This window comes from Mchenga conophoros, linkage group LG7, assembly GCF_057382185.1.
Source record: "Mchenga conophoros isolate Kocher_MC1m ecotype Shallow Benthic linkage group LG7, M_conophoros_male_GT1.1, whole genome shotgun sequence".
Taxonomy (NCBI): domain Eukaryota; kingdom Metazoa; phylum Chordata; class Actinopteri; order Cichliformes; family Cichlidae; genus Mchenga; species Mchenga conophoros.
In genome coordinates, this window is record NC_140532.1 from 36,729,820 (window position 1) to 36,746,345 (window position 16,526).

Sequence of the window (16,526 nt, forward strand, 5' to 3'; positions counted from 1 at the left end):
TGATTTTCTCAGCACCGCAAACTGGTAATGTAACAATAAGGGCTCGGTGTTTATGATCTTACCTGCCAGGCTGCTCTGGGTATTTCTGTTTGCAGTAGGCCTCTAAAGACGCGTAGACTTTCTCTCTCAGAGCTTCTACTTCGCCTGGGTTGGACAGACCTTTAGAGTCTGCGGAGAGTGGCAGAAAGAACAAAAGAATTCACTACACCACGTGGCTAGGCTGTGCTGCTGTTATTTGTACACAACTGGACATTCTTCTTCACTATAAAAAGAAAAAAAACCCCAAAGAAGTAAACAAGTAGGCGTGAAAAAGCTTTCAAATCTGCACTTTTGCCCAGTGGAAAAACTAGCATAACTCAATATGGAAAAGCATCTCCACATTCTGGGCTAGTCCAATTAAGACCGCAATTCTCAAGCTGCACCAATTTAAGCTTCACTGGACTCATCTTTGATTAACATTTCTGACGAACAAAGCATTGTGAAGTTGACAATCAATGAATGTACATTGGTTGTTAATGGCTGGACCAGATCACACAGTGTGTGAAAGAAAAGGACTGAGGGCCATTTTTGCCTTGCTGTTCCCTTCACCCCCACCCCCACCACCGTATGTTTTTTCTCCAGTCAGTGTAGTCTTGCAAACCCCTAATTAACAAGGAATCAGGCGGAAAAGTGAACAGGGGCCAGTGGGTCTGGGTATGGCCTGAACAAAATGTGAAACACAGAGGATCAGTGTGTCCAGGGTGAGCAGATCCGCAGAGCCCCAGAGAGATTCAGGGAGCCTCCCTTACTGAGTCACTAAAAACCTGGGTCACATTCATGGGTTAGTTCAGTCCACTTAGATTCCATTTGGATAAGGTTTAAATACAGAACAGCACACTCATAGCAGAAGTGCCTTGGCAAGACACGGGCCTCAATTAAAGAGCGCACTCTTTCTTTGGACCTTTGCGGGGGAACGTAGTAAAATTTACACAAGGTTGGCAAATTACAAAATAAATGAGAATTCATCAATTTCAAGTGAAAATGGTGCCTTGAGAGAATCAAGGTCAACTCAAGGAGATAGTTTCCATTACAAGCTGAGATACCAGAGCTGAGACATAAGTGATGCACAACGCAACAGCGTTCTTGAATCTAAATACGTTATATTTACTTTTAACAAAAGTCTGGCAGCATTTTGAGACCATTTCCCCAATGTGAAAAGTTGTTCCCACTGGAATTGATTAAAGCCAAATGAAAGCTGAGCCAATGAGAATAAGACACATTTGTCATGTTCTATTTTAAGCCTGCTGTGGGATAAGGTTTAATAATCAAAGTTGAAGCGTTTGTGTTGACTAAGCGTTACGCTTCGAGTCCTCAGTGACTCATATTCTATTCCTGCAACGTCTGTGTCGGCTGATTATAGCTAGAAACAGTAGCAGCACCACGCCACAGTGCACAAGATCTTTATACTTTTAATAAAAGTTGCATTTCACTGGAATACGCTGATGTTCAGAAAGAAAAAAAAAAGCCAGTATACAACAATTACTCCGAAGGAAGAATTACACAGCGCAGTAGTTTGATGACCCATTTCTCTAAAAGATTTTTAGTCATTTTACATTACTGAATATATATATATATATATATATATATATATATATATATATATATATATATATATATATTTTTTTTAATGAAAGTTGAAACTAAAAAAAAGAGAAAAAAGAAACAAGAGTTTGCATTGTACAAACAGCAAATGAAAGCTTTTATATAATATACACAATGGTTACCTGGGTTGAAAAGGACAATAGCTCGAAGGCACCCCAGTTCTGTCTTATCCATCTGCATGTCCCTCATCTTTGACACCAGCTCTGTCAGCACTCTGCACAAAAGCAACAGGAGACAGTCAGAGATGCTACTCAGGTTAAAATACTATGTCAAGAATATTTAATTCTTGGCTAATAGGCAATATTTGTGTAAAATGAAACTAAACCAGTGGCAGAAAATTAAAGATCACACTTAACTGGATTTTTTTTTTTTTTTTTTTTGCAAATGACACATTATTCTTGACTGGTGCATTGCAAATACGGTTTTAACCACTTTCAAGTTTGCCTCTATTTGAAAAAACATGCACACAAGCTTACTCTGGGCCCACACTGGCACAGTTAGATCAGTGGAAAAGTTTACAGCCCTGCAAAGTAATTATATTTAGTACATGGTTTTCATAAAACGAAAGCCGCAGAGTAAACACAAGCTGTAATCTAACACCAGTGCTCCCACTGTCTGTGTGTGACATCACGGGTGGGAGTGGTGGCGTGTGGAGTCGCTCGAACTCCTCACCCCACTTTGACTCGGTCACACCCTCTCCCTGGCACTCTTTATTTTCCCTCTCACTCCATTTCTTTCTGCTCCTCGCGCCCAGATAGTAAAGTCAATTGTGGCTCTTAGCTCATTCTAATTCAATTTGCTCTAAGGAGGAACAACAGAGCTTAAAAAAAGACAGAGAGGGAGAGAGAGAGGAAAGGGACTCAAGCGTTTAAGTTGATCAGTCTCTTCATTTGTATGGAGAAGAGACAGTGGACCAGATAAAGAAACATTATCAGTTCTCTGCATCTTAATGCTTGCCACAGTTAATAAAGAGATGGAATATGTCCTGTGGCTGTGAACGCTGATGACTGAGCACACAGGCTGCTGATCAGAGGCGCAAGAAGGGAGACACAAAGAAAGTACTCAAAGTTTGACTGTGGCTTGACTGAGTGTGATGACAGCACGTGCAGCTGCAAATTCTCTGCTGGCTCCAAAACTGTGCAAGGAAACATGCGCTTCATTTGCAGTTTTTAATTTTCAAAATATAATAACAATCCATGACCAGAACTGTTCAAGAGTAACGTAGTTTAAAAAATATATATTTACAAAAAATCCCAAACCAATACAAACAAAATGTAAGATATATTTTTCTTATACGTTTGACAAACTTTCATAAGGGTGGTTCCTGCATCCAGCTGCGCTGTGACTCTATGGTGCATGGATTGTCTATATAAGATATGAGAGGTTCTGTGTGACCCCTGTTGTGTACAGGCGTAAATATTTTATATATTGGAGTCAATCAATTGTGCCTGTGCTGCTTGGCATTCCCCATTTTGTGTAACATTTCATTGTTTCGATTCAATGTTACATGAAATATTCTACAAGGGGTGGACATTTAATAGAATTTTAATCTCGATCAGAATTTTGTCTTCCCACAATTATGACATTTAAAATGCATACTCTGCCAATATAAAACGCAAAGCAAAAGCAATTTAGGCACTCTCTAAATCAGCACTTGATCATGTGTCTGTGTTTGCCTATCACAGCTGGTCCCTGCAGCACAAAGCTTGAAGTTGGACTAAAAGACAAATATACAACAAAAATCCAATGTCTGGCACAGCAGAACGCAAGGAGCTTGTCTCTTGAATTGGATCAACATCCGTTGTTTGGATTTTGGGGGAAGTGATGTTAAGAACAAATCATAATGGAAGAATGCTGTGAAAGAGTGCTGCTTTGCATTGCAGATGCAACTGAAAATATGCCACAAAATGCAGTATAATTAATGAATTAAGGCCAAGAAAAACAACTACAGATGTAAATTGCCCAAGTGCCAATTAAAGGGAGCCTGTACGACACAACAGCGTGTACATCCAGCTCACAAAGACACACTGGAATTGTTACAGTTATTATTCCACATTGGCAATATTTGTGCTGTATCAAAACCTCATGGGATTTCACAGCTGACAAAGACTTTGCTCTGAGTTTTAGTCTGAGTTTCTAATGCTAACGTGTTATCAGGAGAGAGACTGATACACCGATGAGCCGATATTATTGGCTGATATTACTCATTTGCCATTATATTGATATCAGTATTTTTAAACAGCCGATAAATAAAAAATTTAAAATATATGAAGAAACAGGAGAACTAACTTTAACCATGTTACAAGATTGATGCTGCATAGTTTGTCCACCAGGGGGCCCTCTACAACTTCTCTAATGCAATGTGTTTAGACCGCCAAATCAGCTGATCTGACAAAAGTTAGGCAGAGAATAAAGGACTAATCCAAATGTTTTTGTAACAATGAAACAAGTTTATTTTTAAATTTCTACAACATCTTAGTAAGGACTTATAAATAAATAAATACACTTAACAAATGTTTTGTGTCCCTTGATGTTAAACAAAATATCGGCTGATACTAAATATGAGTATCGGTAAGACTAATACTTTTCTAACTCTTTAACTTTTATTAACTTAAAAAATAGGCCACCTTTATAAATCACAATATTATCATAGCACTACTTTCAGGTTGCATTACATGCTACTCGAGCACACCTTTAGAAAGTGCTACCTAATATATTATTTACAAAAGTTTTTGGTGCAGTTTCTACATGAATTTAGATGTCACTAAGTCCAAGAAAATTTAGTAACCTGTCAAAGATGGCTCCCACTCCGGCACTGTGGGCACTGTTGCGGTGAACGTGCAGCCCCGTTGCCAGCAGAATCCCGTCTTTAACCGCTATCGAGCGGTGCGAAAATGATGCAATGAGGAGCTCGTTCCAACCTGAGAAAGAGATGAGGAGAGGGACTGAGAAAAAAGTATGAGAAATAAAACCACTCACACTCTCCGAAATCCCCAGTACAAAAGTTCACACAGCATTCGAGCAAAATGAAACTGACAACAAAGGAGGGAATTCCAATGAATCAATTAAGCTGCGCACTAAAAGCATGCAGCTTTCTCAAGCACAGGCATCAGGTTATTAATAAGACATTTGAATCATGCTTTCTAAAGAGACAAGCGTGTAAACGGGATGAACTGCGCCTGCCATCGCAATAAAGACAACAGGCTTGATGCGCCAAAGCAGGGGGCTCGACACGGAGCGCCGAAGACACAAGACGCTGCCGTTTGAGTGACAGGGCTCCTTTAACTGTTCTGCCTGGCAACACCCGCCTCTTCTCCCCAGAGTTGAGTTGGGTATGAGCGGAGCCGGGATGCTTTTATCTGTGATACAGCAGAACTAAAGCGGTTATTTATAGAAAACCTGAGAGCAGAGACGAGCGTTGCCGAATAATGTTTCTCTCCCCGCTTTGCTGAAGTCTTTCCATCTTTTTATATGTGCAAAGGATAAGAATGATGGGAGGATTTATTTATTTTATTTGTTTTTTTAGGGTAAGGGATGGGTGCGTTATAGCATTTTTTTTTCCTGGAGGAGGATTTAGAAAATAATGGTGTAATTTAGAGTGACAAGCAAGCAACAAGGGCAATGTGTTGGGAGAACCCAAAAGACCTTCCTGCATGTGACGTTAGTGACTGTAGCAGAAGTGACAGATGATTCACTCTCCGTTTTACATCGCTGCTTCTGTGATGCTTGCTTTTCCTCATACAGCAGATGCATGAAGAGACTCTGGGTCTGTCTCTTGCATCAGTCACATGACCGAGAGGTATCCAGTGTTCTCTTTTTTTCTGACTATATTATTAATGTTCATGGGCATCTGTTGTATCTACAAATGTGACTTATTTAACAATGAAAACAATGTCCTGTGATTCTGTTATTTTTATTTTTGTTTAATCCTTGTTATTTTAAACAGCAGCAATTACTTGCCTTTTTAATACACAGTCAGTGGGCATAATACAATACATCTTACACTGAGTAATCAGTGGTTTGTTGAACCAGCAAATTTGATTCAATTTATTCATATAACAATGACCATTGATTCCAACCCATATCCTGTTAATTATATATCATCACTGCCAATCACTGCAAATTGTTTGCTGGTTAGATCATGCAAAATACTTAAGTCAGCTCGACAGACCTGCTCGTAGAAGGATGACCTGGTCGTCCAGCGGCAGCTCAGAGAAGTGGGGGATTCTTTTAGCCCACTCAACCAGGGTAAAAAGTTGTTTGTCAGCTGCTTGACAGATATTTGTCACTGGGTCGTTGGGCTGCAGGGGACGAGAGACAAAGATAGAACAGGTTAAAATAAGTCAGAAAATCAACTACAGTGTGAATTAAATAAGATTGAAATGTTAGCTTAATAATAATAATAATAATAATGGATTGGATTTATATAGCGCTTTTCAAGGCACCCAAAGCGCTTTACAATACCACTATTCATTCACTCTCACATTCATACACTGGTGGAGGCAAGCTACAGCTTTGTGTCTTTTGGCTGAGAGCCTTGTGCTAGGGCATAATTGAGCTACAGTGCTATGACAACGTATTTCCCCACCCTTCCTGATTTTTTAGTTCTTTTGCATATTTCTCACACTTGCTACCAATGGTGGTACAACCAGGTATTAGGGTTTAGGGGGCAATTACTTTTTCACATGGTGCAAGGAAGGTTTCGATTTCCTTAACCTTTTAAAGCCAAGCGTATTGTATTTGATGCATGTGTTTTTGTGAGTTTTTGAGACTTCTATATCATCAGCGTGACTTTTTTAACCCTATAAAATATAATTGGCATAACACATTTTTTAACACATTTTTAATGACTAAATTGCAAAAATATGGCTAATGTAGCAAATGTAATACAAATTAAAACTCATACATATGCAGATTAAAATTTGATATATCAAATATTTTTTTATATATATTTATGTAGAGAGATTTTCTATAGATTTCTGGCAGTTATTTCATGGTTCAGGTTTTAAAGGGTTAGTAAATTTAAAATATTGATTTTAAAACTCCATTTGTATTTACTCAGTATATCTTTGTCTAATATTAAAATTTGTGTTATGATCTGAAACATGTAACTGTGACAAAAGTGCAAAAAAAATAAGAAATCAGTAAGGGGCTTTTTTCATGGCACAGTACCTATAACTACGTAATCACACACACACTGACACCAACATGAGTGCCCGCCGTGAATAATATCTTCTAAAGAGGTACGGTGAAAAAACAAACAGTGATTCTGTCTCAGCTTGTGGAGGAAATACCTGCAGAGAGCTGTCAGTGAAAAAACAACTTTCGCTGAGCTGACTCTTTCTTTGGGGACCTTTTAGCCAAAACACAAATCAGCCTCTCTGACAGCTAGTAGAGCTCAAGAGGCCCTTGAGAGGCTCCACTGACACTTTACTACAGAGCAAGTGGTTAGGAGCTCAAAGAGGACTTTATCACAGCACCAGGAACGGCTTTGTAAAAAGGTAAACCAATGTGCTCACAGTAGTGCTTCTAATAATGATTGTGTAATTATGCTGATAACCACATTTGGCAGAAATGACTTCAAGTAACACCTCTCAACATCATCGTGGATGAATTTGGGTCCTTTCAAATCTCCCGTTTTTAAGTAAGATCATTGAAAAAGCAGTTTCTCAACAGCTCAGTTACTTCTTAAAACAGAATAATTGCTACGATGCCTTCCAGTCAGGTTTTAGACAGAACCACAGCACTGAAACCGCTCTGACCAAAGTGTTCAATGACATATGTCTGAATACAGACAGTGGAAAAATGTCAGTCTTAGTTTTACTGGATCTCAGTGCAGCATTTGATACAGTTGACCACAACATATTACTCAAACGACTGGAGAACTGGACAGGTCTTTCAGGAACTGTACTAAACTGGTTCAAAACATACGTAGAAAACAGGAAATACTTTGTATCAATAGGTAACTTCACATCTGAGCAGACAAGTATCACATGTGGAGTTCCCCAAGGTTCCATCTTGGGACCCCTTCTGTTTAACATTTACATGCTCCCACTGGCACAGATTATAAACAACAAAATAACTATCACAGCTATGCAGATGACACACAAATATATATCACAATGTCACCAGGAGACCGAGGCCCTGTACAGGCTCTTGGTAAATGCATTGAGGAAATCAATGACTGGTTGTGCCACAATTTTCTCCAGCTAAACAAAAACAAAACTGAGGTAATAGTCTTTGGCGCCAAAGAAAAACGATTACAAGTCACCAGAGAACTTCAATCTATACATCTAAAAACCACAAACCAGGCGAGAAATTTGGGTGTAGTGATGGATGCAGACCTAAACTTAGAAAAACACATTAAGACAATAACAAAGTCAGCTTACTATCACCTCAAGAATATATCAAGGATAAAAGATTTGATGTCTCAACAGGACCTGGAAAAACTAGTCCATGCATTCATCTTTAGTAGGCTTGATTACTGTAACAGCATCTTTACAGGTCTACCTAAAAAATCAGTCAGACAACTACAGCTCATTCAGAACTCTGCTGCTCGAGTCCTCACTAAGACCAAAAAAGTGGACCACATCAGTCCAGCTCTGAGGTCCTTACACTGGCTGCCTGTCCGTCAGAGGATAGACTTTAAAGTTCTGATGCTGGTCTATAAAGCTCTGAATGGTTTAGGACCAAAATACATCAATGACCTCCTGACCCAGTATGAACCATCCAGATCCCTCAGGTCATCTGGATCCGGTCTTTTATCAGTTCCCAGAGTCAGAACCAGACACGGAGAAGCTGCATTCAGCTTTTATGCTCCTTATATCTGGAACAAACTCCCAGAAAGCCTCAGATCAGCTGAAACACTCAGTTTATTTAAATCCAGGTTGAAGACTCACCTGTTCTCAGCTGCATTTGAATAAAGCACCAAATCCACACTTTTAAGCTTAAATTTCAAAACTTACATTTAACTACTGATTTTATCTACTGTTCTGATTTTATCTGTTTTGATTTTATATACTGTTGTTTGTTTGTTTGTTAATTAGTTAGTTAGGTTATTTGCTTGTTTTAATCAATTTTAAATCATGCTTTTTATTTGTTCTTGTTTCTAATGTCTCTGTAAAGCACTTTGAATCACCTTGTTGTTGAATTGTGCTATACAAATAAACTTGCCTTGCCTTGCCTTTCTTCACTACGTTGCTGCAGTTCATTAAGAGCATTTGTTTATGCACAGCTCTCTTTAGGTCCCACCACAATATTTCAGTTGAGTTGATATTTCCACAGATTTGTGGGCCAATGCAACAATTGAAATATTTTTTTTCAGCCAATCTGTTGTGGTCTTGTTGCTGGCCAGTTATATACGACCAAATTTTGGTCACATAACCGGAAGCTCTAGCAGTCAGACAAATGGCCTCACATTTCATCGTGAGTTCATCGTTGACCCAAGGACAGAAAGGTCCCCAGGTCAAATCATCATGCCTCCACTTCTTTTCTTGACAGTTGGTATGAGGTGTTGTGTTTGGTTTTCACCAAATGTGATGCTGTGCATTATGGCTAAACACTCTGTCCAAATGGCATTGCTTGGGGTTTTCATCTCGAGGTTTGTTCAGTTGCAACCTCACGGACCTAAGCCATTCTGTCATGTTCTTTGAAGAGTGAAGAGGCCATACTTGTTCGGTCTTTTGTTATGAACTTCAACATTTAGCACGCTAACTGAGGCCTGTCTGAGATCTTTGTGCAGTGCATCATCTGCCCTTGGGGTGATTTTGCTGGGACGTCTGCTCCCCACTGGGAAGACTGTGGTATTGTGTTAACACGCACCTGAAAGCTCCAGACCGGCAAACTGCCAAAATTGCTTTTATAGAAGTTGTCATAGCTGCACCAAGAGCAAAAAAAACTTGTCCATTGATAGACAACGCAGCATTCAAAATGTAATTCCTGAAAACAAACGTTCCCCGCTCACCAAAAAAATGAAAGGGAAAAGAATGTGTGCACCTTTTTAGCTTTAGTCAACAAAATAATGGTATGAGCCTAAATAAATGCATGTCTTTTATTTAGAGCTTTTTTTTTTAACATACAAACTGAAGTTGAGGTGAAAACAAAGCCAGATTTGATCCTTATCTGCTAATGTATATCTAATGATAAGTGTGTTCTTTATAGAAGAAGACAACTTCTGCATGCAATGAATGCAAAATTGCAAAGACAAGGACTTGTTCTCCTTAACTGTCCTGTCACATTTGATTCAAAAGTATTGTTCTTTGACCCTTGGGGAGTAGCGGTAGAATACTAATGCAATGCATACATGCTCCATGACTAACTCAGTAAACTGTAACTCCATCTGGGCTTTGGGTTAAAAAAATCCACAACAATACTGCCATTCTCTGACAAGTAATTCACAGCCATCCCAAGAGTACACATGCTACTCTTGATATGCGTGTGTGTAAACAAAGGCTTTGTGAACATGCTTTTGTGCATAATTTTAAATCAAGTCAGCATCCCTAAATTCTAAGTAGCTCCACATGAACTCGCCCTCTGACAAAAACAGTTAGCAACTTCTCCCCAACTTCTCCTCCAAATCCCACAGATCGATGCTAAAAGCTAGGAGGATCCTGACATCAACTGCAGCTCTCCAGAGGAGATTAGCTCAAGATGAAGGAGAAAATATCTCTTCACTCACATTCTCCTTTTATAAAACACAGGGCAAAGACTATCCCATCCTCTCCACTACATTCCCTCCCTGCGGTGTGAAACTAACACACTGACTGCAGAGCATCACAAATACGCAGCTCAAATCTGAAAAACTTAAACCAGACACAAAGCCTACACTGTTTTGAAAACTGTAAGTCATCTTGTTTTTTTTTCTTCAGGGAGAGAAAGAAAACAGGCACCTTATGAATATTTCAGCATCTGATCTCCGTGGGAGATGTGGACGCCGCAGCTCAGTACGACAGTTTTCGTGAACTGCGCTTCCTCCCCAAAACATAAACAGATCCGGTTAATTCATTCCAAAGGGCACAGCCCGCCAAAAAACAAATAAAAACCACAGGGGGCTTCAGCGTGCGCCACAATTGAGCCACCGCTCCCCGTAAGAATACAAGTCCCAGGGTTCTCGTTAAACATGGCAAACCTTATGAATGTTGCATGGCTATCTTAGCTGTGTTTAGACTGACCTGGTTTCTTTGTCACCGTCTGTGAAGATGACGAGGAGAGGGGCTTACAACTTCCTCAAACAATTCATCTAAGTACAGCATTACATCTACTGTACTTACTGTTCAAGCCAAAGAGTGGACTTTAGGATGTTATCAGCCCCTGACCCATGAAAGGATAACCTCTACAGTTATAAAAAAAAAAAAAATATCTCACAGGTTAGGTAGAAAGACTACTTTTTCTTTTAATTTGGAGATTAGTGGCAAAAAATGTGGAGGAAAAACAGCAAGAACACCAAAAAACCCACCTGACACAGAGAGTAAGGTCATAAACGGACATTTACTGTTTTTTTGTTTTGGGTTTTGTTTTTGTTTTTTGTTTTTTTTTGGGGGGGGGGGGGGGTAGCTTATTTAGGCATTTTTTTTATACGTCTGCCACAAACAAAACTGTCTGCAATCCAGGCAAATCAAAGTGTTTCTAGCAAGACACCCTTCCACTGCTGCGGTCGATTAGCAACTTGCATTCTTCCCTATGAAATTTTCATGGGGAGACAAAAGATTTGCTCTTCAGTCTTTCATTATTGTGCTTGAACCACACTGTACTAGAGTGACAACAGAGAGAAAATTGGGTACTCACACAGATCAGGATAAAAATGAATTACTCAAGTGTCCCACTTTTTAGATTTAAAAAAAAAAAAAAACAACAACAAAAAAAGCCTTTCTTCATATGTCATAATTACAGTTAACAGAAAGATAAGACCTTTTATTAAAATTCTCCATAAAGTAATTCAAATATAGTAGAAATAACAGCAAGAAATAACACAAAAAAGAAAGAAAATGGGATGTATAAAATGGAAGTAAACCCTAAGGATTAGTGAATGATAACATTTTCCCCTCTGCCCTTCCTACTTAGAAGAAGACCTCTCTCTCACTGACTAAAGGCATATTACTAACGACTGTTTAACTCCTGTTCTAGGTCAGCATGAGATAAACACACCTTATTCAGCTTGGCCAGACCCCGACCATTAGACAGTGGCGGTGGCCTATTCATGGTGTACACTCATGACCCAGGTCATGTGATTAATTACAACATGGAGCACTGGTTCTCAATGGAGACCTGGTAGGGGGGAGGCAGGGGAACAGCATTTGGATAGCAGAGGAGTCCTTGTGGTCAGGACAGAATGCATGCCAAGCCTCTGCCAACATTGCAGGCTTCACTTCAATTAAAGGATCCGCTCACTCAAATCAAAAAACAAAATTATATTTCATTTTTTATTCCTCGTCATATCCAGCTATACTTAATGTCCTGGTTTAGGGTTTATATACAGTAGTGGCTAAGAATTTTAAATGCCCACCACAGCCCAGGCTACCAATACTTGGTTGGTGGACAAACTGAGTGACACCAATTGTTGCTGGGCATCTCCTACCAATAGCCTGGAATCCAGTTCACCTTTGTGAGGTTTTCCGCTGCTTTCATCATCATGAAGAAGCCCTGTACCACTTTTATATATATATTCACATATATCTTACAGTAGCTTGGTAACATTAAGTGCAAACACAGCTAGCATTATGAAAGATTTTTTATGGTTGAAGATAATTAAAGAACAACTTCTGTTTATTCTTCTGGCAACAGTGTTTAGCCTTGTTAGACTCTGTTACACTTTATCTTTTTGCTAAGCCAATTGACTAGTATGATGACTTTGCCTCTGGGGGCAGTGGGGATTTTTCACGGCTTCCAGCGTGAGGATATTGGACTCTCTATTCCATTAGCTACTCACTGCTCATGAGAGAAGATTCAGTTGATAAATATTTAAATCTCTAACAATAGCTAATATTCGTGAGATTATATTTCGATAAATACCTTTCCTCTGTCTTGCTTTCAATGCAGACATTTATTTTATTTATTTCCATGCATCGATTAAACTTTGGCTACAAACAGACAACAAAAAGAAACCAAAAAGCTCTTGACCCTTGATGACCCTGAATATTTGTGTATTTAACAGGCAGATATCTGTTTGTAGCTTAGAAGGTAAAGGAAGGTGACTACCAATAAAAAGGTTAGTGGTTTGATCTCCAGCTCCTTCACTTCACATGACCAAAGTGTCCTCGGGCAGAATACTGAATCCCAAATTGCCTTTGATACATTCATCGGTGTAATGCATTACATTTAATTTTTAAAACTATTTTCAGCATATTCATATGATTTCCAATATGATTTTGCTCAGGAGTTGGCAAAGAATACATTTAAAACAAGCCTTTAAACACTTTCATTGCGGTTTTCTAATCTGTTGTGGAGGCCCTTAGAAATCTTCCTCTTGGTGTTGGGCAGGCAGCGGGCATCGAGAGACCCAGCGTGGCAGAGCCCAAACACTCAGTGCATTAGTATGTCTGAGCTGCTAGCCGCTCCCCCATGAATCCCTACTCCTCCTTCCTCTCCCTATAATGCCAACGCTCATGTCCTACATTTCCATCTGGCCCCCCGAAAATAGCTCCCATTTACTCACATAACAGCCTTCACATTTCTACCTTTACTTCACAAGACATTTCCTTCCCCCGAAGCAGATGAATCCCAGAAGAAGTCCCCTCTCTCTCCCTCCCTCATTCAGTCTCACTCTCCCATCTCTCCCCCCTCCCCGCCTCCTTTGGTAGGCTTCTGCACAGCTCCTCTGTTTCCCATGTTTCCCAGCAGAATTCCTGAGAAAGCTGAGGCTTTGTGGTATGCTTTCAGGAACAGTCTGCCTGTTGCATTATTCATCACTCCTAGTCGCCAATGTGTCAAAGACAGCCCACAGTGCCCAGCTGATACTAAGGGGCATATATGAGGAAACACACAGCTGAGTGAAGGAGCTAATAGACCAGGTAAGCTAGTTCCTGAGTCCACAAGTGGTAACCTAAAAAGCCCCGAAGGAGATAACAAAGGTATTTATATTTGATATTCAGTAACATGTCTACCATCAGGCAGCAGGTAGATGAGAAAAACAGCCGCAAGCTTTAAAAAACAGGGAACTAAAATGTGTAATTTATCTGAAACATGGTTGATGTGAAACATTACTACAGCAAGCATATCCACATGCAGGCAAATCTGACTTGACTTATATGTTTGGCACTCTTCACTGCAGAACTGAAATACATGAAGCACTCACACATGGAAAGAATTAAAACAACTTGTGGACAATGGTGGAGCAGCTCCAGTGAGTCTTTTGAAGCATAAATTTCTAAAATATAACTCATAAGCCATAAATCTAAAAGTGAACAGCTCTTTTATACTAACTGCAAACCACTACATTTAGTATTTAGCATGCATATGCAGAGATTTTAAGTTGCCTTTTAACTGAGATTCATTGTATTTACTGTCCAATACCTAGGAGCTCCTAAGTGAAAGCTGTTGGGAAGCTTTCACATTTAAGAAAATGACAAAAGAAAGAAAGAAGTCAGAACACAGATGTTGTGTTTTTCAAGCTTCCAGTCAAGATGTTGAAAACAATAGTGTTAAGCAATAAATGCAATAAAAAAGACATTTTGACAATAATTTAAACAGTAGAGGAGATCTAGAAATGAATCAACCTGTGCTTAATGCTAAGGCATTTTTATTGACAACTAATTTCCAGCTAATCAGAAATTAATAGTTAAGTATGACTAGTACCACCGGTATAACAATGGTGCATATTACTAATTAGTGTGAATGCTGAAAAGCATTCACAGTATTGTTATTCTTAAAGTGACAATTTCAATAAAAATTGCCAGTTATTTTAACTTAAATGAATTAGAAAAATGTATTATATCATTAAACAGTGCACGACTGGATGGGTCTCGCTTATTCAAAGAAAACAAGCCTATGGTGTCCATTAACACACACAAGTTGGCTTTGGACCAAGAGAAACTCTGATATGATTGTGACACATCAATCTTTCATGAACTCACTCACTTTAGCCAGACTGCAACAAACCCTTCCTCCTGCTACTGCTTAGTTTGGATAATGCGTTGATTATATTCCATTGCTGGCATGGACGCAGATAGCTGGAAACGGTAGAGTACGGTAGTTATATTTGTTATATTTCTTTGAAGTCCACCGACTGGAGCACATGCATAGCTGTAAACTAAATTCTCTGCAGAAAAGTCCATCAGGTCACAAAAAATAGACGGGCACTCGGAAGTCCGTACGGACCCTCACGGTCACGTCCGATGATCAAATTTCTGGCACTTGGACACAAGTGGAACCGAGCAGACTCACAGACATGGAAAGCATGATAAAGGTTTAATCGGTGAGGAAGGAGAAATATTTGAATAAGTTCACATCCTCAAGTTGCGATGAACCCAAACCAGTTAAACTGAGAGATTATTCAGTCTGGACATTTGAATGAGTTGGATGAGTTTGGTTTTCTTGAGAACACCATTGGAATACTGAATGTCTTCAGGTGATCGTGACTGAAGCTGTGAAGCCAGCCAAGATGAAACAGTTGACAGATAATCATCCTGTCAAGTGAGTAAAATACTGAGAACGAGAAAAGAACTCAAAGCAGTAACCACGGTATCAAATGGAGGGAACTAAATAGGTGGAAAAACTGACCCACCATCCAAAGTAAGTCTAGATAAATCACTGTGTGTGCTCCTATGAGTGTAAATATAAACATAAAAATCATATAATCTGAATCTGCATTACACAAAAAAACTCACCGAGTTTGATGGCACACCGAGGTTGGTCTCGATGTAGGTCTCGGTTTTAGGTTCTACTGCTTCCTCGGCTTCCAGGATCTTCTCCACGGGCATGTCCTCGTTGGCGCAGCTGGTAGACTCTACCTCGTTCTCATTTTTCTCCTTGGCTCGCTGGCGCTCCTCCTGAACGGCTGCATGTAACAAAACTGGTTTCGGTCACTACTGCTGTTTTACAAGGTCAGTATGTGATCAAAAACACACTTTGAAAGAAAGAAAAATGCAAGCTAATAGGGTTTTGACTGTGAAGCTTAGCAGCTGTTTTGGTTCACATTCACAGTTTGGTTCAATGTGATAAATAAACTGTGCACTGCAAGTCCTGCAACTAGTGAACAAACATCTAGCCTGAGTCTGTTTTCAGTGCTGAATCTTCCCCTTTGATTAATTACTTGAATTCTTGCTGCGTTTGTGAGTGTGGAATAATTGTCCACACTCGGCTCTACATCGGTAGTGAACTAAATACATATCTGGTGCTTGTTCATGGCTGCTCGTGCTTGCCTGAGTCTGTAATTTAGTGTTCGACATTAAGTGCATCTTGGTAAGCAACTGAATAGTTCATAACTCCGAATGTACAATGCCAGCAAAAACATAGCCGAGAGAGTTTAATCATCAATAATTGCTTCAGCAGTGAGGATGGAAAACAGAAAGACCTTGGGTCTGCATTATGTACAACAAAGCAGCATGGAAATGTCCAAGGACATCTTCCAGTTTCCTTATCAAAGATAAGTCTTCTTTACGCAGTGCTCACTGACATACACAGATCATTTCTAGATAAATAAATAACATTTGGCCTGTCACTCTTTTGTTACACCATGAATGGAAGCCAGAACATCTAAAAAAAAAAAAAAAGTCTCAGCACAAATCAGTGAAGACTTTATCGTGTCTAAAAACACATTCAAACGCAACCGTGCTGGTTCTGTCATCCGATTGGCTTGGCAAGCAGACACAGGAAATGGTTTGTGTGCCGAGCAGACACAGAGACTCACTGCGGCCGAGGCAAGAGAAACCGCACCTCCACCCTCAAGTGAG

The 16,526-nt window shown here is 39.6% G+C and overlaps 1 protein-coding gene across 3 annotated transcripts in view; it reads right to left on the reverse strand.

Moving 5' to 3' along the window:
• Positions 1-16,526, reverse strand: part of rxraa (retinoid X receptor, alpha a) — a 168,160-nt gene that overhangs the window by 6,267 nt on the left and 145,367 nt on the right. For 2 of the 3 annotated variants that reach the window (XM_085279112.1, XM_085279113.1), the window contains exons 6-10: positions 15,462-15,646; positions 5,813-5,942; positions 4,430-4,562; positions 1,764-1,855; positions 63-168 (exon numbers count right to left, since the gene is read on the reverse strand). In XM_085279112.1, the coding sequence (XP_085135238.1) occupies positions 63-168; positions 1,764-1,855; positions 4,430-4,562; positions 5,813-5,942; positions 15,462-15,646 (646 nt within the window). The remainder of the gene's footprint in view (positions 1-62; positions 169-1,763; positions 1,856-4,429; positions 4,563-5,812; positions 5,943-15,461; positions 15,647-16,526) is intronic. The other variant, XM_085279114.1, reaches the window with a different exon arrangement.